Below are 21,970 nucleotides of genomic sequence, written 5' to 3'. Positions count from 1 at the left end.
TGATAACCTTACAGGGTAGAGTATTCTTGGCTGTAAGTTTTTTCCTTTTAGCACTTTAAATATATCGTGCCATTCTCTTCTAGCCTGTAAGGTTTCTGCTGAGAAGTCAGCTGATAGCCTTATGGGGTTTCCTTTGTATGTAACTTGACATTCTCTTGCGGCTTTTAGGATTCTCTCTTTATCTTTAATTCTGGACATTTTGATTATGATGTGTCTTGGTGTGGGCCTCTTTGGGTTTATCTTGTTCGGGGCTCTCTGTGCTTCCTGTACCTGGATGTCTGTTTCCTTCCTTAGGTTAGGGAAGTTTTCATCTATTATTTCTTGAAATAGATTCTCTGCTCCCTTGTCTCGCTCTACTCCTTCCAGGACACCTATAACACAGATGTTAGTGCGCTTGTTGTTGTCCCAGAGGTCCCTTAGACTGTCTTCACTCTTTTTAATTCTTTTCTCTTTTACCTGTTCACCTTGGGTAATTTCTTCTAGTCTTTCGTCCAGCTCACAGATCCGTTCTTCTGTATCCTCTACTCTGCTTTTGAGTCCCTCTAATGAATTTTTCATTTCCAGTATTGTATTCTTCATTTCTGATTGGTTCTTTTTTATATCTTCCATTTCTTTGTTGACATTCTCACTGAGTTCATTTATTCTTCTCCCCAGATCAGTGAGCATCCTTAACACTCTTTGTTTGAACTCTCTGTCGGGTAGGTTGCTCATTTCTGTTTCACTTAGTTCCTTTTCTGGGGTTTTGTCCTGTTCCCTTACTTGGAATGTATTCTTTTGCCTCCTCATTTTGCCTCTTTCCCTGTGCTTGTGTCTACATATTAGGTAGGTCAGCTACGTCTCCTGCTCTTGGATAGGTGACCTTATGTAAGTGATGCCTTAGGAGGCTTCCAGTGTGCTTCCCTCAGTTCTCAATGCTCCAGGGGTGACCCCTATGTGGGCTACGTGTGTCCTTCTGTTGTGGCCTATTAGCTCTCCCTGTAGGCACCCAAGGAGGCCGAGTTATGCTCCTGGCCAGCTGTTGTAATGCTCAGCTGTTTGTAGTTGTTGTGGGCCCTTCAGTCTCTTTATCAGGTGTGGGGAGCCCCAGCACTGTTGGCTGCAAGTTCTAATACCACATTTGTGTTGCAGTATTTCTTTTAAGTGAGTAGGCCCCCAGCATGGCAGGTTGTTAGGCTCAGGGCCTTACAATTGCTGTAAACCTCTAGCCTATTAGGTCTCTTGTCAGCTCTCTGGGGATTGCAGCTGGGTGGCGCTGGCCTCAGGCACAGGAGCACCCAATTGTTTCAGGCTTTGGAAGGTGGGGCAAACCCCCTATGTGGGTCTTTGAGAAGCACAAGTCTTCTGCAGCTGACAAGCCCTGCTGCCCACAGGTCCACACACACAGTCAACACAGTCCTGCCCCGTGTGTGCTCCCCTACCTCCCCAAGCGGACCCAGTCTCTCCACGGCGGGAGCCCCACACACTCCGCCACCACCCCACACTCTCCACCTGCTCCTTGTGCACACCCTGCCCCGCTCAAGTCGGCTCAGTTGCCAGGCTGCAGAGAATCCAGTCACCAATCTATGCAGGCCCACAAGTTGCCTGAAGGCTTGTTGTTGGGTGGGGCCAGTCTCTAGGGTGGGCTGCCTGCCCTGGCTGAGCTGGATTAAATCTGTGCTCTAGTGGGTGTGGCAGACCTGGGCTAGCAGGCCTCAGGGAGAACTCCAATGGCGTCTGTGTCAGCACGCCCACACCAGGCCACAACAATGGCCGCCGCCAATGTCCCAGTCCCTGGAGATGTCTCACCCCTCACCGAGATGCACTCAGGGCCTATTAGGTGAGTCTCTTTTCACCCCAGCACTGTGCACCTTTCTTTCTGGTGATTTTAGGATGCTTTCTGAAACGGGTGAGTTTGCGCGCGGGCCCTTTAAGAGCCAGTTTTAGTTTCTTTGTGAACCGGGTTTTCTGAGGGTGCTCCCCAATGCTTTAGCAGCAGGCACAGTCAGATATTATGCCGCTGGTCTCGATTGTGCTGGGTCCACAAAATGCCCACAGCGGGGGTGCTCCCCGGCTCAGGGCCCCGCGCCTCCAGGGAGGGTGCGTACCTGTGAGCTGCTCCCGGCGGCCGAGACGCTGGCGGCTTGTGAAGGCGGCGTTTTTCCTCTCCAGAAGGGAGTCTCTGCCTCTTCCACCTCAGTTAGGATTGTCCATTGTTGTAGGAGTTCCTCTTATCCAGTTTTCAGTTCTGTCTCAGGGGTAATTTTTCCACGAGTAGTTGTAAATTGGCTGTGTCCACGGGAGGAGGTGAGTTCAGAGTCTGCCTACGCCGCCATCTTGACTTCTCTCTAATGCCCACCTATCTTAAAAGCTTACTGAATCACTTCACATTGGGCTTTTGCTCCATATAGATATATTTTAGAAATTACTGCTTGACCTAAATGTTAAGAATATGTACAAAACCTGTTCTATTTGTGTTTGGAATACATAATAATATTTTCTAACTATCTTGTTATGCTAACGTATGAATTATGTGTTCCCCTTGAGGATGTATCAATTTCACAGCAGATCTCAAGGGCCACACATGCCTGGAATATCTCACCAGCCTCTTCCACACAGGGATGTATTTCCTCTTTTTCCATATTCTCATAGCCCTTGTCATTTCCATCACCTTCCGGCATTTATTCTAACCCTTCCTTGTGGCTTTATTTGGCTATTATGAGGAAAAACACAGTATAAACTAACGGTTACAGGCATGGGCTTTAGAGACCTAGATTTGAATCCTAGCTCTCCTTTCTAGCTGTGTGACTTGGGACACGTCTTTTAATCAATCTGGGCATCAGTACGTTCATTTATAAAATTACAATGACATCTGCCTTGTAGGGATGTTGCCAAGATTCTATGAGAACATGTATAAAGAGCTTGACACAGTGTTAGGATCACTATTATTAGTAGTGTTTTGATTACACCTTTGCCAAGAGCCAAATGGGCAACTTTCTGGCCCAGATCTTGTAGTGAGAAAGGATAAGCCATCAGCAGAAAACTCCTAGGACTAGAAGCTACGGAACATCTTTACATTGGTGACTGAGCATCTACTTAGATTCCAAAGCATTGTACAAGTCATTGGGAATATAGAGGAGCACATGGAATAGTCTCCGCCTTCAAGGAGCTTACAGCCTTTTGGAGAAAAATTGCCACGTATAAAAAACAAACAGTAAATAAATAGAAGAGAAGAGACAAATCTCCCTCAGAGAAGAATTCCTAATAATTTACGTAGCTACTCCGCCCTCAAGGAGGTTGAACGTAACTCCCTACTCCTTAGGTGCGGGCTGAACATAGTGACGTCCTTCCAAAGAGGACAGCATGGAAACAGGGAGCAAAAGAGTAACTTTACAGCAGAGAAACCCGACAACCACCACCTCAGCCAGGTGTCCAAAGTCACCATCAACAGTGATGAGTCATGTGCGAGTATGTACCCTTGATATGATGTGATGAGAATGTTCCTTCACCTCTGTGGTCCTCCTCCAAACCCATAACCCCAGTCTAACAATGAGAAAAACATCAGACAAATCCCAGCTGAGGGACGTTGAACAAAATACCTGACCAGGACTCTTCAAAACTGTCAAGGTCATCAAAATAAGGACAATCTGAGACAGTGTCACAGCCAAGAAGAGTCTAAGAAGACATACTGACTAAATGTGATGTGGTATCCTGGATGAGATCCCAGAGCAGAAAGAGGACATTAGGAAATCTGAGGAACTCTGAATAAAGTATGGGCTTTAGTTCATAAAACTGTAGCAGTATTGGTTCATTAACTGTGAGAACCGTACCGTTCTAATGTAAGATGCCAATAACAGGGGAAACTGGGTGTGGGTAAATGAGAACTCTGTACTATCTTATCGATTTTTCTGTAAACCTAAAACTGTTCTAAAATAAAAAGTTTTTAAAAATCAATACAATGTAGCAAATGACAAGACAGAATAGGATTGATTCATTCATTCAACAAATACTTCTTGAGGACCTACTATGCGCTAGACACTTCACTGGGGTCTGGGGTACAGCAACCAGCAAACAGAGCAAGATCCTTGACCTTGAGGAGCTTACCTGGGATGTGTGCTGGGCCTTGTAGAACTAATTGATGTTCTCTGTCAGCTTTCTTCACTTAGGAGGGAAGGACCAGTGGCATACCAGTGGCAATGTGACTGCCATTACTTCTTGTTAAATAAGGGGCAAACATGACCCAGGCCATAGCTTACCAGTGAGAGGTAAATAGAAAGAGACCTTGCATAAAAAAGGATGGGTCCTGGGACGCTGGGAGCCAGCTGGCACAGACAGTGTTTCCTGAGGCCTTCCAAACCCCAGAAAACAGCACAGCTCTTGAAGCCTATATACGCCCAGGGAGCATTCACCCAGTCACAGAATGTGGCCAGTAGAAGGTCCCTTCCAATTGCTTGGTCTAAGCCCCTTCACTTTACAGGAAAGGAAACTGAGGCCCCGGAAAAGAAAGTGATTGCAGTGGTCATAGGGTTCTCTCTGAATCAATTTTTTAATTTTCACTTCTCAGAGGCTGTGGGTATTTATTCTGTTGTTAGAAATCATCAAAACTGAAAGGCTAGACGTACATACTTGCTTAGTATTAGATGTGAGCAATGGAAAAGAATCAAGAAAACTAGACCTAGAATAAACATCAATGTGGGTTAAATAACTCACAGGTGACAGGAGCTTCCACACTGATGATGTTCTACAGCTAATTGCAGAAACTGATGGGACACTGCAGGACAAACGTACACGTGCTAAAGGGAACAAACTGGTTTTAAGGTCACTGCAACCGAAATAAAACCAAGTGACTATGTATTGCGTTAGCTAAAAACAGTTTGCAGGGGAGCTTAAATGATATGGGAGTGGGGCAGGACTGACATTCCTTTAAAAAATAAAACACCAACAACAAAAACATAAAAACTTCAGGGTAACGCCAGATTCATACTTAGGTAAAAACAGAACAGAGAGAGGACCTATAAACTAGGGGCTTATCTATGTAGGGGATGAGCCAAGTCCAATCAGACAACCATGCTGTTCTTGAGCAAGTCTGTTAGGGCTGTCCGCAGCATCCTGGAGCCTGAAGATGCCACGTAGGTGTCAGCTGTAGAGACAGCTCACTCCCTTAACAAAGCCAGTCCATTCTGCACAAAGTTAGAAATGAGACCAGACAGCACACTCAGGGAAAATCACTTTTGAAACTGACTTTTCAACCTTTCTGTTACGGATTGTTTTTAAACAACCATCAGGCCAGAAGATGCTTCCAGGTTTTATCAGGGGAACATAGTAGGCACATTTAAGGTGGAATCTTAATGAAAAGATAATGAAAGAAGAATGAAAAATTAGAATTATTAGCTTAACCTCTAACATTGAGTTCAGTGTTGGGCCCTATGGGCAGCACATCAGAATCACTTGGAGAGCTTTAAAAATTCGAATGCCCTGGCCCCAGCCAGTATCATTAGACTCTCTGCATAGGACTCTGGCTTTTTAGTACTTTTTAAAGTTCCCCAGCCGATTCCATTGTGCAGCCCAGTTAGGAATCCATTGCTCTACAGCGAGTTAGTCTAAATTTTGAATATCAAATACTGTTAATTAAAGGTGGATAAACTAACCAGGAATTCTAGGAGTACAATACCCTGGAATGTCACTCAATTCAATACAAAACGACTATTTTAACAAGTAGTCTTTTTAAGTCAGATGTACCCAGATTTCTTTGACTTTCCCTCTCTTCTTCAGGTATTTCCATAGCAGAAGCAATTATCTCTTAAGTTCAGATATTTTCCCCTCAGTATACTTTGGTGAGTATGAGCTACAAACTAAGAGAGAATGAGAAATCACATCCCCTCTCACCAACCCTCCTTGGTCGGCCTTTCAAAATAGAAAAATAAATCAAGACCAACTTCTCTTAAATGTTTCAAAACAAAATAATTAAAATGTATCTTTGGGTAAACAACCATGAAACTCAATGAGGTATTTCCTTTATTTTTTAATAGTCGCAGACTCGGGGTCAGTCATGGAAACAGCTGCATAGTTTTGACTCTGCCAAACGGCTCAGTGAAATGACATCACTGGAGGGCTGCCCTGCGGGAGTTCTGAACAGCACACCCCCCTTCGGCCAACTGGGCACCTGCCTGCTGAGCTGTGGAGTGGTAGCTTTTTTCCAGGAGGTGAACGCTCCCTAATTATATAGCATCGTGACAATTTGCCCAGCCTAATTGGAGGAGGTTATCCAACCCTGATTGAGGACACTCAATAAACAAGAATAAAAAAGACAGCTTTAATCGTCCCGAAGGCTTGAAAGTTCTCCCAAGGAAAACATCAGGGGCAGTGGCTACATTACTGGTTTTCTAAGAAAAGAGCAACTCTCTACCACGGAAGGGATTAAATCTTTAAAGCAGACATGAAAATAAGAATTAAAAACCTTCCAGCCCACAAATGTTATTTAATTAGTCTTTCTCTCCAGAAGAGAAATGTATGGGAACACAATTCAGCAATAAAAAGGAAGTACCCACACATGCTACAATATGCATAAACCTCAAAAACATTAAGCTTAGTAACAGAAGCCATATATTGTATCGTTTCATTTATATGAAATGTCAATAAAAGGCAAATCTATACAGACAGGAAGCAGATTAGTGTTACCTAGGGCTCAGGGTGGGAATGGGGATTGACTGCCAACAGCTGGAAGGGATTCTTTTGGGGGTGATGGAAATGTTCTAAAATTGGATTGTAGTGATGATTGTACAACTCTGTAAACTCCCTAAAAATCACGGAATGGTACACTTAAAAAGCATGGATTTTATGGCACACAAATTATTGGTTATTCTTTGGACCTAAATAAAATCTTATTCTTTGGATTAAAGAAAACTTTGAAAAAACGATCTAGTGCCACTTCTGGGTTTGGGGGTGCTTCCTCAGCTGCCGTGCAGATCATTTGTCCGTCACTTACACTCCCTGTGAATTCTGCTCTTTCTCCCATTTCCATCTGTAAAAAGTTACCGGGATGAGAAACGGAGGAGAGGGAGACCACATTACCAAATCTGAGATTCTGTGCAATCACAACGGACACCAGGTCTGGGAATCTGGAAAGGCAATCAAGCATAAATCTCTCCTGATCTAGAAAAAAAGAAAAGGAAAATGTGATGAGGGGCCCGGGCCGCATCACCAGCGTAGCCCTCCCCATCACAGTGAAGGGAGCGGGCTGGGGAAGATCCGACTCCAGCAGAAGCCGAGTCGGAAGGCTGGATCCCAAGGTCCAAAGAATGACCAATCAATTCACAGGGTTTCCAACAAACCCAGGGCATGCGGTTATCAAACCCAGGCTGGCTTTACTTTACAGGTGGTGACCCTATTCCAACAGGAGCACGGAGGCGGGAAGTTCTGTTCCGAGGCCGCGTGGACCCGGTATCTCTCCGGAGCCCACGGCCGCGCCCTCGGCCCCTCGGCGGGGGCAGAGGCCGGTGCACGCCGTCGGGCCCGTCCGTCTCTCCCAGCCCGGGAGCGGGGCAGCCTCCCCGCCCGGCGCCCCGGGCTCGCTCTCGCCCGGTGCGTCCGCAGGCGCGGTCCCGCCGCCCACACTCGTCCCGCCGCCCCCGACGCCGGGTCCCGGGGGGCTCGGGGATCCTGACCCGGCCCGCGCCTCCCCGGGGACGGGCGCGGCGTCCGGGTGTCGGAGCCCCGCGCCGCAGGGGGAGGCGCCTCGGCGCGGGCTCACCCCGGGGGGTCGGGGGAGCCGGACGTCGCCGCGCGGCCCCGGCCCCGGCTCCAGCCCCCGCCCCGCGGCCCCGCCAGTGCTCATGCGCGGGCCCGGCCTTTATAGCGGCGCGAGCCGCGCTCCCCGCACTCGGGCGCAGCCGGGCGGGTCCCACTCAGGTGCGGAGCCCGGGTCCGGCGCGGGCGTGCGGGTCCCTGACGCCTGCTGTCCGTGTCTCTCCTTTGTCGCTCCCAGCCTGCCTGTCTGTCTTCGTAGTGCACCCTCCACCCGGGTCCCGGGTTGCACATCGACTCTGGGTTTGGCTCGATTTGCAGCCCGAGCGTCCCCTGCAGGTCGAGAGGGGCGCCAGCCCCGGGGCGGCGGCCTCTTCGGTCTCCTCCCCCACTTCGGTGGTCCTGGGTTCCCGAGGAGTGCGGGGTCTCAGGAGCGGGCGGGCGCGGGGTGCTGGGGACGTGGGGGCCCCCGTTCCCCGGAGCCTCCCTCGCATTCTCCCTCTCTCCCAGGTCCGAGCATCCCCCGACTACCATGTCTGCAGCCTGGATCCCTGTTCTCTGCCTCGGTGGGTACGCGCCCCTCCCCGCCCCCTTCCCTGGCGCAGAGCCGGGGGGAGCTGGAGCCAGCCCTCGCGCTGTCCTCTCTCCGCAGGTGTCTGTCTGCTGCTGCCGGAGCCCGCGGGCAGCGAGGGAGCCGGTGAGTTGCGGGTTCCCGGCCCGGGAAGCAGTGCTCGGTCCAGGCGGTGGGAGGGGCGGAGGGCCAGCAGGTAGGAGCGCGCTCAGACCGAGCCGCTGGACCTCGGCCCGGGCCCCGGAGCCGGAGGGCGCGGAGGTTGGGGCGGCTGCCTGGAGCACCCCCCTTCATAGCTACAGCCCACGTCTGCTCCGGCTTACCCACTTCTCCTACGCGAGGGGGGTCCTGGGGTCCCATGGGGGACATTCTTCCAACGGCGCGGAGAAGGAAGCCTCCCCCCATCCACACCCACATCCCCCGAGCTCCCCGGCAGGCCGAGCAGGGGCAGCGGAAGGTGGAGGCAGGTGTATTCGTTGAGTCCCACCGAGGGGCACACTAGTCCCGGGTGTTCCCTGCGTTTGAGCTCGAGGAGAAGCCCCCCAGATGGGACTTCAGGCTGTCAGAGCTGACGGAGAGACAGAGAGACAGGCTGATGTCGTGGTCCCACCTTGTGTGACCCCCTGGCTGTGTTTCTAGGAGTGACCCCTATAAAAAGCAGCATTTGTGGGCCCATTTCATATTCGATAGAGTCTAAAAAGAGTTTGTTCCACATGTAAAAGCCTGAGTATGGGTGTGTGGTTTGGTGTTTTTTCTACAATATAAAAGGCAAACTCTTTTCCAAAATCTATCCTTTGTTTTCCTTGAAAGGAGAAATGAGGGTAAGTATTGCACCGGGCTGTGTTCAGCCCTCCCCCACCCCCCAACACACACACACACACACACACACACACACACACACACACACAGTCTGTTATTAGCTAAAAGCAGAGTCTCTGATGCCACCGCAAATGGGAGGAAGAATTAAGGATGTTTGATAATAGGGATGAGGCCCATAGGTATGAGGCTACTGTTTTTGGTAAGGATTTTAACTTCCTTAGCAATCAGAGCTAAGGAATCCGGGTGGTACCTGGCATCCTGCCTTCCCTTTCATGGAGGTGTACAGTCCAGGGTACAGCTCACACAGAGAGCTCCTGGAGGAGGGTCCTTGTCAGAGGCAGGCTGCTCAACTGGGCAATACAACCAGACAGTATTACTCTGTCTTGGGGAAAAGTTTATTATTGTTATTATTAACCTCTGTTTCAAAAAGGTTTAGATAACCACAATTTTCTGTATTTGGAAAGTAGTGTTTAATAACATTATTCTTGATTTAATATTCACAGTAAATTGACGAATTGACATGTTTTATGTTATCTTGTTACGCGTTACCAAGGGCTTGTCTCTACCTAACATCTTTTGTAGTGAAATCTTTGATTCTTTAGTAGTGGGATTGACTGTGTAAAACTTGAGTGTTAACAGTGCTTTCTAAAAATGCATTCACTGCCTGATATATCTCTCTGGACAGATCTGGAGCAGAAATAATCAGATAAAAATGCTCCATTCTGAAGGGACTAGCCTCCCTGTTTCCTGTCCTGCAGGAGTTGCTGAACGGTCCTTGAGTTGTGTGACCTTGAGCAAATTAACCCCATGGCTTTAATTTCTTCAACTATAAAATGAGTGATTGAGCTAAATGACGTTCTGTGAAGTGAAGCATCTTTTTACTGGTTTGCTTACATTAAGATATAATTTTAAGGCACTGCCTTTGGAGGAAAACTGGTATAAATGGTCCTCTGAAGCAAAAGATGACTTAGAGTGGTTTGTGCATGTGTCTATGAAAATGTTCCTCACAGGTTCAACCCAGATTTAATATCTTCTCCTCAGGCAACTATGTACACAGTTGTCATCAGAATTGAGGTTTTTATATTTCTAGAATGAATTAATAAATTGCCAATGACTAATGTTATTTTCTAGTCTGATATAGTTCCAATTATGTATTTCCAAACTTATCAGTTTGAGAACTGAGAAAATTCTCCCAACTAGACTTTATAGTGGCTGAAGGTTAGATTAAATTGGAAACGTGATTTTTGGCTTGCTAAAATCTAGAATGGTGTGGAATGGTACATAAGTCAATATTCTTAACAAGGAGTGTAGAAATTAGAGAAGTAAATCTTCAATCTCATCCTAGCTCCCCCTCTCCCTACCCTTCTAAAAGTCCTAAGAACGGTTATTACATTCCCTCCTTTCTCCTCAGTTCCCATCACCATCACGTGCTTTACCAGAGGCCTGGACATCAGGAGAGAGAAAGCAGACGTCCTCTGCCCAGGGGACTGCCCTCTTGAGGAATTCTCCGTGTTTGGGAACATCGTGTATGCTTCTGTATCGAGCATATGTGGCGCCGCCATCCACAGGTAAGCCCAGACATGCCAAGGGGAGAGAAACGCAAGTGCCTTGATTTCCTGTCCCTCTTTAGCTGTCTGGACCCTGCACACACATACCATTTCTTTGTTTTGGTGCCAATTTTGACCTTAGAAGATGCATACATTTTTAAGGCTTTCCTGGCTATCATTGAAACACCAGCTACACAAGGGAAGCTTTCTGACTAAAGGCAAATTGCATTATTTCTTGTTAGCTAGACTCCTGTGATTCTAAACCATTTCTAATCCTGTAAGATATTACTGAGTTTTTACTACGTGACAACTGTACAAGGTAGGTACAATTTGACTCCATTTTCAGATGAGGAAACTGAGCTGAGAGAGTTGTCAAGTATCCCTCCCGCAGTCACCGTTGTTAGCAGGTGCCGGAGCCAGGACTGAAAGCCGAGGTCTGCCTCCAGAGCCCACATGCATCACCACTCTGCTATCCTGCAAGAGAATCGCTATTATGACGCTTTTTAAAAAAATGAAGACCAAGGACATGTAGTTAAATTATCTTAGAAAACTAAGAAAATTGGTGCTCTTAACTCTGAGTCTCTGAGCTATAGGGAACACGATACTACAAGTGTGTTCTTATCAACACTTAAGAAGTTTGACAGCACAAAACCATTTCCTCAGGCAGATTTTGTACCTGTGTAAGCAAGTTTTTAAAAAGGCTGGCAGCATCCTTAGATAGTTCCCTGCTGAACGATTTTCTTGATTAATCAGAGCAATAGATGCAACATGGCACTTTAAGTCAGTTGGATCCCCCTGGAAAAGTGTGGATAGAATCTCAGCTGTTATTCTTGTGTTGCAGGGGAGTAATCAGCAACTCAGGGGGACCTGTGCGAATCTATAGCCTCCCAGGTCGAGAAAACTATTCCTCAGTAGTTGCAAATGGCATCCAGTCTCAGACGCTTTCCAGATGGTCTGCTTCTTTCACAGTGACAAGTAGGTACAATTACATTGTTCTTACTTTTGTGTAAATACTATGCTCCCCCCCAAAAAAAAAAAGTTTTCTGCTTTTCTCAGCTGAATCTCTTTGACTCTGATGGAAAAACCTGTGACCAAGACTGAAGGGGTCAACTGTGGATTAGAGTCAGGGGACCCGAAGAGTCAAGGACCTACTCCAGTCAAATGGGTGAATGGGGGAAGAATAATCTTGCTGCCGGAAGATGGCAATAGACACTTGAATTGTCTGCAGTCAGAATGATCTGACATTTACCAAGCAACACTAAATCAAAACACTAGTGAATGAATGTGAATTCATTTTTGGTGATCCTTTTAAAATATGATATAATAGATAAGAATCCATTTTGGTTCTTTGAAACTAGCATGCAGCAATTACTCCTGCAATTGCCACTATTCTAATACATTTATCATCCTAAAGAACTCCAAATTAGATTCATTATGCTTTGATGGAAAATAAGGAAGAGGAAAACATAGTCTTCTCTGTATTTTAACAGAAGGCAAAAGTGGTACCCAGGAAGCCACAGGACAAGCAGTGTCCACAGCACGTCCACCAACAGGTATGAAATATGGAACCTATCATCTCCTAGTTGCCTGGCACAGCATTTGGAAGTTATGAATGAATGTGTTGTTGATAGAAACTTTCCTTTTAAAAAAATCGATGTTAAACACAAAGCAAATATCTTAAGTGTACTGGTATATTACATAGGGAATTTTATATTTCAATTTTATTATTCAGATTCCTTATTCTTCTTCTGTTTTCAATTATAAACTCTGCTGCCAAATATTCTCTTGAAGTCCTACCATTTCTCCCTGATTTGATAAACCACACCTAGAAACGGGTCAAAGTAAAAGTACCATGAATTTCCTAGTTCCATTTGTCATGTGAATAAAAGGAATTAGTGTGTGTATATTTTAAGAAATAGCCAGGGATCTCCTTTTCCAAGACTGTGGCAACTTTAAAGTCAAAGAAATTAAGAACGTTAGAATCTAACTCTGAGTTTCCAATCTTGCCTCAACTGTGAGTTTGTGATAGCAAAGTCCTAGATTGGAGGCATATCAAATATGTAGGCCTACTTCAGTCCTGACTTGTTTCTTTGTTAGGGCATTACTTCCCACTCCAGAAAATCATGAGGAAATTAATTTTTTTTTAAAAAAGTGTTTTCAAGAAGGACACTCCTTGTCATGAACTTTTCCCTATCTGGGCTTCTTGCTATGGAACTGTCTTCCTTTTGCCAATGCCAGGTGCTTCCTTTGCTTCAGGTAAACGACTAAAGAAAACACCCAATAAGAAAGCTGGCAATAAAGGTAAGAGTCCAGATATCCATTGAGAGAATAACATTCTCTCTTGTTCCCTCCCTCCTCTTGAAACTGCTAACGAAAAGACTTGTTTGGGTGTTCACAGACTGCAAAGCAGACATTGCATTTCTGATCGATGGCAGTTTTAATATTGGGCAGCGCCGATTTAATCTACAGAAGAATTTCGTTGGGAAGGTGGCTCTAATGTTGGGAATTGGAACAGAAGGACCACACGTGGGCCTAGTTCAAGCCAGGTACCAACTTTGTAAAAGTGGGAGGAGACTTGACTGATGTCTTGAATGACGACAAATGATCAATCATTTTAGTAGGTACATTTATTTCAGTTCACTATAAACATATTGAGTTGTGGACAGTCTGGATTTCCAAACTGTAAAGTCAGGATTTAAGCCTGCCTGAACAGACTAGGTAGGTCTAATTGCTTCCTTTTGGGAATAAAAAGATGTAGAGAATTATATGCTATTTGAGGACCAGAGGTAGACTAAAATGTCTTGTTGCTCATACCGATGACCTCTGCACATCTACTCTGCTCAATTCCTAAGTTCTCTCCACAGAGGGAAGAAGTAGTGACGCATCCATTCCTCCTGCCTGTACTGTTCTTCTTTTTAGCTCTCTCCATATTCCTTTGATCGGAGACCTGAAGCTCAACCTTCTTATTGTATTCATTTGAGAATAATATTCACTGATGGCTTTTAGGATTATAATATGCTCACTACAGAAAGCTTGAAAAACATATAAAGCACAAAGAAAACAAATTTCCCAAATATACCTCCCAGAGATCATCATTGTAAAATGTTTTATTTCCTTTCAGTATTTTAAGAAAATATTTGATTGTACATACGTGTATTTCTTTTTCAAAAGCTCCGACTTAAATGCCATGTGTTTTCACCCCTTAGTATTTTGAGCATTTTACCATATCACAAATATTCTTCAAAAAATGTTTCATAATCTTCCTTTGCATGATTATTCTATTGCTTTTTCACCATTACGCATTGCACTGTGATGAACATTGTTATGTCATCCTTGTGCCATCTTTGATTAGTTCATTAGGCTAGATTCCTAGAAGCAAGATTGGGTCAAAGGGTTCTGATGTCTTTAAGGCTTCTGATATAAACAGTTAAATTGCTTTCTAGAAAGTTCACCCAGTTTAAACTACCATCAGCAATGTGTAAAGGTGTCCCTACTACTATTACAAATATTAATTTATATTTCATTTGTTCTTATGTTATTTTTTACAATTGGTTCTTAATTTAGATAAAATTTTTTTGGTGTGAGAATTTAACTTTGTGGGTTTCTACATAATTTAATCATTTGTCCCACACCTTTAAAACAAATGATCTTCTTATTCCAATGATCTGTGATATCAATTTTATATGCAAGTTTTGGCAAGTCTGTTTCTTTGATCCATATACTAATTCTTACATCTTTAATATAATGCTTTGATTATTGTAGCTTTATTGTACATTTTAACATCCCATAGGGCAAATTCCCTTCAGTACTTTTCTTCTTATATTTTTTCTTTGCTATTTTTACCCAATTCTTTTTCAAAGCTATACTACCTTATAGGTTCATACAAAGACTAGCTTCTCTATAAATTTCCTGGTTTATAGTTTTTCTATTTTAGGAAAAACATTAGAATAGAAAAACTGTATCAAGAGTTTATATTTCAGCAGAATAACAGAATATGTCATTAAGGATGCAAAAATAAGACTAAATCTCATAAATCATAATTTGATTAGTTGAAAAGTGATTATAAAAGTGAAAAGACTATCACCCTATGAAATCTGATTTTGTGACCCATCATTCCACCAGGTATACAGAAATTGTCCAATCATACCACCAGGTATGCAGAAATACAGTCAGTGCTATACTTGTCCCTCAAAAATCTTGACTTAATGGCAATTGATAATGCTAAGATCTTAAAATTTTGTACTTATAAAGTATTGACATATCTAAAAACAACAAATTGTGCTTTAACTGTTTTTACTCAACATGGTCTCTAATGAACACAGAGTAGTTATAAGAGTGAGCTGAAATTCTTTTACTACTAAATGTGGAAAATCCCAAATCTCTTACAAGATACATAATTTTAAGATTGGCAAGTGTCAATATCATTATAAGAAAAATTCAATATTGCAATACTTTATAATTCGTTTCCTTATAACTTTTCTCATTTTTAAAATGTTGGCCTTAGTGCCATTGAAATTGCCTCTTCAGAGACCTGGGTCAATAGACCCAGAATGTTCGGTGCTTCCAGAGTCCCCACTGGAGCAGACCGAGCCTCACACCCAGCCGCCTTCCAGCTTCCCAGCGCCCAGCTCTGCAGACTTCCCCTAAGCCCAGTGCCCCGAGCCAAGCCTGGTTTCAGGTGCTTCATATGGTTTAGGCATGGACTTTGGCGCCAGATAAACCTGAATTTACAATGTGACTGTGTTTCGTTGGGCAAATTACCTGAATGCTCTGAGCCTTTTCCTTCATTTATATAATAGAGATAATTTCTACCTTGTACAGTTATGATGAAATGAAATTATACATGTAATGTGTATTTAGCATATTACCCACAATATAACAAATGCTCAAGGTAGCAATTGTTTTTGTTACATTTCTGAAAGATCCCTAAAAATTCAAGTAAGGATGCAATGCCTTAGTTGACTGTATACTGTGGGAATAAGAAAGAAACTTGGGCATTGTCCAATTTAAAGACTTTTTTTTAAGGTATATAATGTTGCTTATTTGTTTTTACCTTTCCAATTCTCCCTGGATAACATTTTTTCATTTTTCCACTTAGTGAACATCCCAAAATAGAATTTTACTTGAAAAACTTTACATCAGCCAAAGATGTTTTGTTTGCCATAAAGGAAGTAGGTTTCAGAGGGGGTAACTCCAATACAGGTAAGTAGACTCTGGCACCTGGCAGGTAACACAGGAGAGGGTTATGAATGACCAGACATGTAAAACAGCATTATGCTATTTTTATAGAAGAAGATGTGACACACTTCCTCCAGGCACTGAAATCTTAGCTAGGTCTGCACTTGATTATCTGAGATATTCAATTTATAATGGAAAATATACCAAAGGGTTAATTGGTGTTGCTTATTTTTTAAAAATATAAATCATTGTGATTTATAATCCTTATTTTGGACCCTCTGAAGGGAGACTTCTTGCTCTGAGTCCTTAAAGGAACTCATCAGTCACTAAAGGGCTAGATAGAGAGCAAAGTACAGGAGTAGGAGTCAGTTTTGTGTTTCTCACTGGTGATTGATGTAGGAAAAAAGGTGTGAGGCTTCTGAGAGGTGATGGGGGAAGCAGTGTGGGTGGTGATGACAAAAAATAGGCCTGATGGATAATTCAACTTTCCTATCTGATCCATCTACTATAGAACTGAGTTCTTAAAGTTGGTGGCATCAAATTGGTACAGGGAAATAGAAATGTCATTTGAGAAGTTGTGCTGTTCCATTTTGCTTCTTTTCCAAACCTAGGAAAAGCCTTGAAGCACACTGCCCAGAAATTCTTCACAGCAGAGACTGGAGTGAGAAAAGGGATCCCCAAAGTGGTGGTGGTATTTATTGATGGCTGGCCTTCTGATGATATTGAGGAAGCAGGCATTGTGGCCAGAGAGTTTGGTGTCAATGTATTCATAGTTTCTGTGGCTAAGCCTATCCCTGAAGAACTGGGGATGGTTCAGGATGTTGCATTTGTTGACAAGGTAAGGAGGTGAAGGGTGTCTTCTGTTATGGTAGTGATTCAGTCTTGGACCTCGAGGTGTGGTGCCGACTGTCCCATACCTGGATTAACTTTGAACATTCAAGATTTAATGTTTTCATAGTTTTTAAGAAACAACTTTTGATCCCTTTGGATATCTTTTATGTGTCTCCTCCATTAGGCTGTCTGTCGGAATAATGGCTTCTTCTCTTACCACATGCCCAACTGGTTTGGCACCACAAAATATGTAAAGCCTCTGGTCCAGAAGCTCTGCACTCACGAGCAAATGATGTGCAGCAAGACCTGTTATAACTCAGTGAACATTGCCTTTCTAATTGATGGCTCCAGCAGTGTTGGGGACAGTAATTTCCGCCTCATGCTTGAATTTGTTTCCAACATAGCCAAGACTTTTGAAATCTCAGACATTGGTGCCAAGATAGCTGCTGTACAGTTCACCTATGATCAGCGCACAGAATTCAGTTTCACTGACTATAGCACCAAAGAAAATGTCCTAGCCGTTATCAGAAACATCCGCTATATGAGTGGTGGAACAGCTACTGGTGATGCCATTTCCTTTACTGTTAGAAATGTGTTTGGTCCCATGAGGGACAGCCCCAACAAGAACTTCCTGGTAATTGTCACAGATGGGCAGTCCTATGATGATGTTCGAGGCCCTGCCGCTGCTGCGCATGATGCAGGTAAGGTCCTCGTCCTTTGACTGGGAAGGGAACTGAAGAGGGGTTCAGTGAATTTTAGGAGTAAATATAAACTTATGCATTTATTTTATCGAACAAACACCTACAGTGTGGCAGTCGTTGTTCTTAAGAGCTTTACCCAATATAACTGATTTAATTGTCAAAGCAGCCCTACTAATCTCATTCTACAAATAAGAAACTTCCTCAAAATCACACAGCTAGTAAGTGGTGAGGCCAATATTCAAACCCAAGCAGTCTGGCTGAGTCCACACTCCTAACCACTGTATTGTTGTAATTGCCATGAGAACCATGTCATATGTCAAAGAAATATGTTACAGGTGCTCACATTTGGCTCAAACTTGGAATATATTCCCCCCCAAATCAGTTTATAATAACTTACTATGACTCTATTTGATAATTTATCATAACTCTTTTTTAGTAGTTTTCAGTCTGGCATGAGTTTTCTAGATGATAAGGTCACCCATAAAGACTTTAATCCCATTCCATCTAAACTTCCTTTCTGGTGTCTTTTTCTTGAGATAATGAACACACATGAAAAGGTTTTCTTTCTCCGTTATCCCAACCTTTTTTTTTTTTTTTTGTGAGGAGGACTAGCTCTGAACTAACATCTGATGCCAATCCTCCTTTTTTTTTTTTTTTTCCTGAGGAAGAGTGGCCCTGAGCTAACATCCATGCCCATCTTCTTCTACTTTATATGGGACGCCACCACAGCATGGCTTACCAAGCGGTGTGTCCGTCCGCGCCGAGGATCCGAACCTGTGAACCCCGGGCCGCTTAAGTGGAGCGTGTGCACTTAACCTCTTGCGCCACGGGGCCGGCCCCCACCCTTATCCCAACCTTAATATTACTTTTGACAAAGGCCACTAGTTCCTGAGGACATTAGCATAATGCGTTGCTGAGATCAAATAGGCCAACGTAAAGCTGAGGTTCCCTTTCCTGGGATAAAAACTGAGTGACTGGAGTCTGATAATATTTAAAGAAACAAAAATGCTAACTTGGGGAGGGGGGAATTAGCAGCCTTGCATTTTTCTACACTCTTCTGTACTTTTCTCTATTTAATTCCTAATGATTTAACCTTTTTCCTTTTGTACATTTATTAGCACCTCTGCTAATGCGTTTATGTACTTTTATAGATTTTTATTACGTAGTAATTATAAATAAAACTACTTTTTATTTAGTACAGAGAACTGATACATGCAATTCAAGCTACTATACATTGGCTTATTTTGATACACCTGGCTTATTTTATACATCAGCTACTAATCTACGTTGAAGACCTGTTGGCTATCATACTCCTTAAAAACAGAGCTTACTGAACTAATTTATGGTTAACAGGATTGGATTCAGGCTAAATAAAGTGAACCAGATTAATTCAAATATATTTTCCCTGTGTGATTAATTGAACTTCCCCAGGAGGTTGGGCCACACTATTTTCGTGAAAGTTATCCTTTCGTGATAGTAAACTGAAAGTTAACAAAAGCCAAGAAATAGGGTCGGCTTTCAGGGCTACGTCACCATTTTTTTTTTTTTTAACTGTATTTTATATACTGGGCCTGAGCTAAATAATCTGAGCTTGAATGCAGAACGAAAAGTGAGAAAAATTTAAGGGAAGGAAAATCTACTTTTTCTCTTTTGCCAGGGAGAGAGGAGGATTGGCTGATGGTGATAAATCAGCAATTGTTTCAAGTAGCTTTTACATCATAAACCTGCTTATTTACAAATAAACCTGTTTGTATCTTAAGTATCCACAACTCTGAGCACTGTATACCACTAGAAGCCTTGAATAGGAGGGGACTATTTCAGAAACTCTCAAAACGTTATGGGGAATTTCACCCAGAAGATAGATGGTAGTCTTCACTAAGAATCTGCTAAACCACAACTTCTACAATTGGGAATGAGGTGAATCAAACTGACGTAATATCACCCTAACCAAAATGTACAGTTGGAGTGAAAATCTTCTAGTAGCTCAAGGGATTGCAGACAGAATGCCTCATGTAACTGGAAGAAATTCCACCTTCATAGATATTTCTCTTTGGCTGTTTTTATCACCAGAAGATTTCTGCTTTGGGATTAAAGACTGACAATTTCTGACTATTGGTGTGCCACTGTAACATGTGCCACTGTAACATGTAAAGATTGAAATGGAAGAAACAGTTACATTATTCACAGAGGACTAGTCACCATTCCTCCAGACAATGCAGCCTTAGAAAACTTCCATTTACATTGTCCTGGCTGTGACTCCAGTATAATGACTAATCAAAGTAATGACAGCAGGTAGTCCTTTCTCATGCCAGTCTCAGAGGGCATGTTTTTACCATCTCACTAAGTATGTTTGCTGTAGGATTTTGATTGATATATATATTTTTAGGTTTTTTGTCAGATTAAAGTTTCCTTCTATTTCTAGCTTACTATGTTCTATCATGATGGATATTGAACCTTATCAAACTTTTTTACTATGTAAGATCATATGATTTATCTGTTAATGTGGTAAATTACACTGACGGCAAAGCTTCTGGTTTACACCAAACTGCTTAGCCATTCTCATCATGACTATTAAAACCTACCTAACAATTTGGTACAGGGGATTTAGTTCTTCAGACATTACCAGGCAGTTTTCTCAACTGTGTACTAATGTATGAAAAAGGTACACACGTTAATTTTATAGATGGAACTTCGCTTTAATTCACGTAATGTTTCCATTGTAGGTATCACCATCTTCTCTGTTGGTGTGGCTTGGGCACCTCTGGATGACCTGAAAGATATGGCCTCTAAACCAAAGGAGTCGCATGCTTTCTTCACAAGAGAGTTCACAGGATTAGAACCAATTGTTTCCGACGTCATCAGAGGAATTTGTAGAGATTTCTTAGAATCCCAGCAATAATGGTCAGTCATGTTTTGACAACTGAAAGAAAAAGTGCAATGGGATATAATGTATAAGTTATATTCTCATAATACTGAAATACTATATAACATACTAGGATCAGATACACAACTGTTATATTAAAGATGGCAACTGTTTTAAGCAAATAAGCATTCATTTAAAGCTACTACCTTCTAATTACGACTTAGACTTAATTGTTCCAAACACTCTGCTGAGGCTTCATAATCATGACCCTTAGATACTCAGGAAAGAGGAAATATCATGGATTAAAATCTTACAAGTTCTGTTCTAACATGAGTATTAAATGTATAGACATGCAAATTCCATAGCTCAATAAAAGAATCTGATACTTAGACCAAAAAGCAACATTCCTTCTCTAATCATTCTGTATTAAATATATAAGGAAAACGAAAGAGAAACAAATAGAAAACAGCTCTTTGTTCAAATATAATTTTTGTGTGTGAGGAAGACTGGCCCTGGGCTAACATCCGTGCCCATCTTCCTCCACTTTATATGGGACGCCGCCACAGCATGGCCTGACAAGCAGTGCATTGGTCCACGCCAGCGCAGGATTAAGATCCTGATCTTAATCCATGAACCTCGGCCACCAAAGCAGGAGCGTGTGCACTTAACTGCTATGCCACCGGGCCAGCCCCAAAATATAAATATTTTGACCCAAGTAGATGTTGTCTTAAAACCAACAATAGTTATTAATAATTATAGAAGAAATGGAACGGAATTAGGTATCAAGCTTCTTTTGTAGTATATTTTCGTAATAACTTATAAGTGAAATATCACACTGAACAAGACAGCAGGATTGCTTGGTATTTTTCTATATCAATTTTATATGTGTTGGGCCGGCCCCATGGCTTAGCGGTTAAGTGTGTGCGCTCCGCTGCTGGGGGCCCGGGTTTGGATCCCGGGCGTGCACCGATGCACTGCTTCTCCGGCCATGCTGAGGCTGCGTCCCACATACAGCAACTAGAAGGATGTGCAGCTATGACATACAACTATCTACTGGGGCTTTGCGGGAAAAAAAATAAAATAATTTTATATGTGTATAGATACATTTGGCTTGTACTCTAAAGCAGTCATCCATGTACTGAAAAAAGTGTTGTTGGTAAATTTTTACTTACCACTTATAAACATTTAGCTTTAAAGAAAAGCACATTGCAAATAGCAGAACTTCAGAAAAAAATACTGTAGTTTGACTCTTTAAGCAATAAAACTGCTAGTGACTATTATTCTAAGCTGCCTTACTTTTATTATTCCAAGTGTCTTGCCCTAGGACATGGCAGAAATTCTACACTCACTAATTCATGTGAAAAGACCAATCTGAATTTTTCTTAAAATCATGCAATAAGACCAATCTGAATTTTTTTCTTAAAATCATGCAGTAAGACTAAGTATGTTCATTTTCTCTTTCATTCAATTATTTATGAGTGTCTACTGTTGTAGGCATTACACACAGCCACTACCAGGTTAAACAGTATAAGATGTTTTGGTTTACATGGTTCAACAAAAATATTTTGTAATTAACATTATTTTTACTTACGCTTGTGAAGTTGGTTCCTAAGAAAAGCGATCAGAACTCCCTTAATGTAATTATCATTACCTCACCAAGAACTCTCCCCTCAGAGGTGTTCTGTCATCCCTTCCTGCCTACCTTCTCTAAAGACAGCACCTGTCCTCCCGCATCCACTTG

At 42.8% G+C, this 21,970-nt stretch overlaps 1 protein-coding gene across 4 annotated transcripts; it reads left to right on the top strand.

The window, feature by feature from the left end:
- The first annotated feature begins 1,703 nt into the window (after positions 1–1,703).
- COCH (cochlin) lies at positions 1,704–21,715 on the top strand. Of its 4 annotated transcripts, none has more exons than XM_087422982.1 (12): positions 1,704–1,816; positions 8,230–8,285; positions 8,372–8,416; positions 10,521–10,677; positions 11,498–11,631; positions 12,147–12,209; positions 12,895–12,957; positions 13,055–13,202; positions 15,755–15,858; positions 16,446–16,672; positions 16,850–17,366; positions 20,090–21,713. In XM_087422982.1, exons 1-12 carry the CDS (start codon positions 1,707–1,709, stop codon positions 20,263–20,265), a joined length of 1,800 nt encoding a protein of 599 aa, XP_087279108.1. In that variant the 5' UTR covers positions 1,704–1,706; the 3' UTR covers positions 20,266–21,713. The 4 variants fall into 4 exon arrangements, with proteins under 4 accessions (XP_087279108.1, XP_087279116.1, XP_087279135.1 ...); XM_087422990.1 differs by having other exon boundaries at positions 1,705–1,816; positions 12,913–12,957; positions 20,090–21,705; XM_087423009.1 differs by lacking the exon at positions 1,704–1,816 and adding an exon at positions 7,455–7,557 and having other exon boundaries at positions 20,090–21,715.
- The last annotated feature ends 255 nt before the right edge of the window (positions 21,716–21,970 follow it).

Source organism: Ceratotherium simum, chromosome 3, assembly GCF_057802395.1.
Source record: "Ceratotherium simum simum isolate JZ-2026a chromosome 3, ASM5780239v1, whole genome shotgun sequence".
Classification (NCBI taxonomy): Eukaryota; Metazoa; Chordata; class Mammalia; order Perissodactyla; family Rhinocerotidae; genus Ceratotherium; species Ceratotherium simum.
The sequence above is the reverse complement of the archived record's forward strand: the minus strand, read 5'-3'. Positions and strand labels throughout refer to the sequence as shown.

Bases quoted from the DNA above. Each gene is read 5' to 3' on its own strand.
- COCH (XM_087422982.1), top strand. From the start codon at position 1,707: ATGGCGTCTGTGTCAGCACGCCCACACCAGGCCACAACAATGGCCGCC. The intron at 1,817-8,229 runs GTGAGTCTCTTT...CCTCTCTCCCAG, and splicing joins ATGCACTCAGGGCCTATTAG to GTCCGAGCATCCCCCGACTA. The intron at 16,673-16,849 runs GTAAGGAGGTGA...CTCCTCCATTAG, and splicing joins ATGTTGCATTTGTTGACAAG to GCTGTCTGTCGGAATAATGG.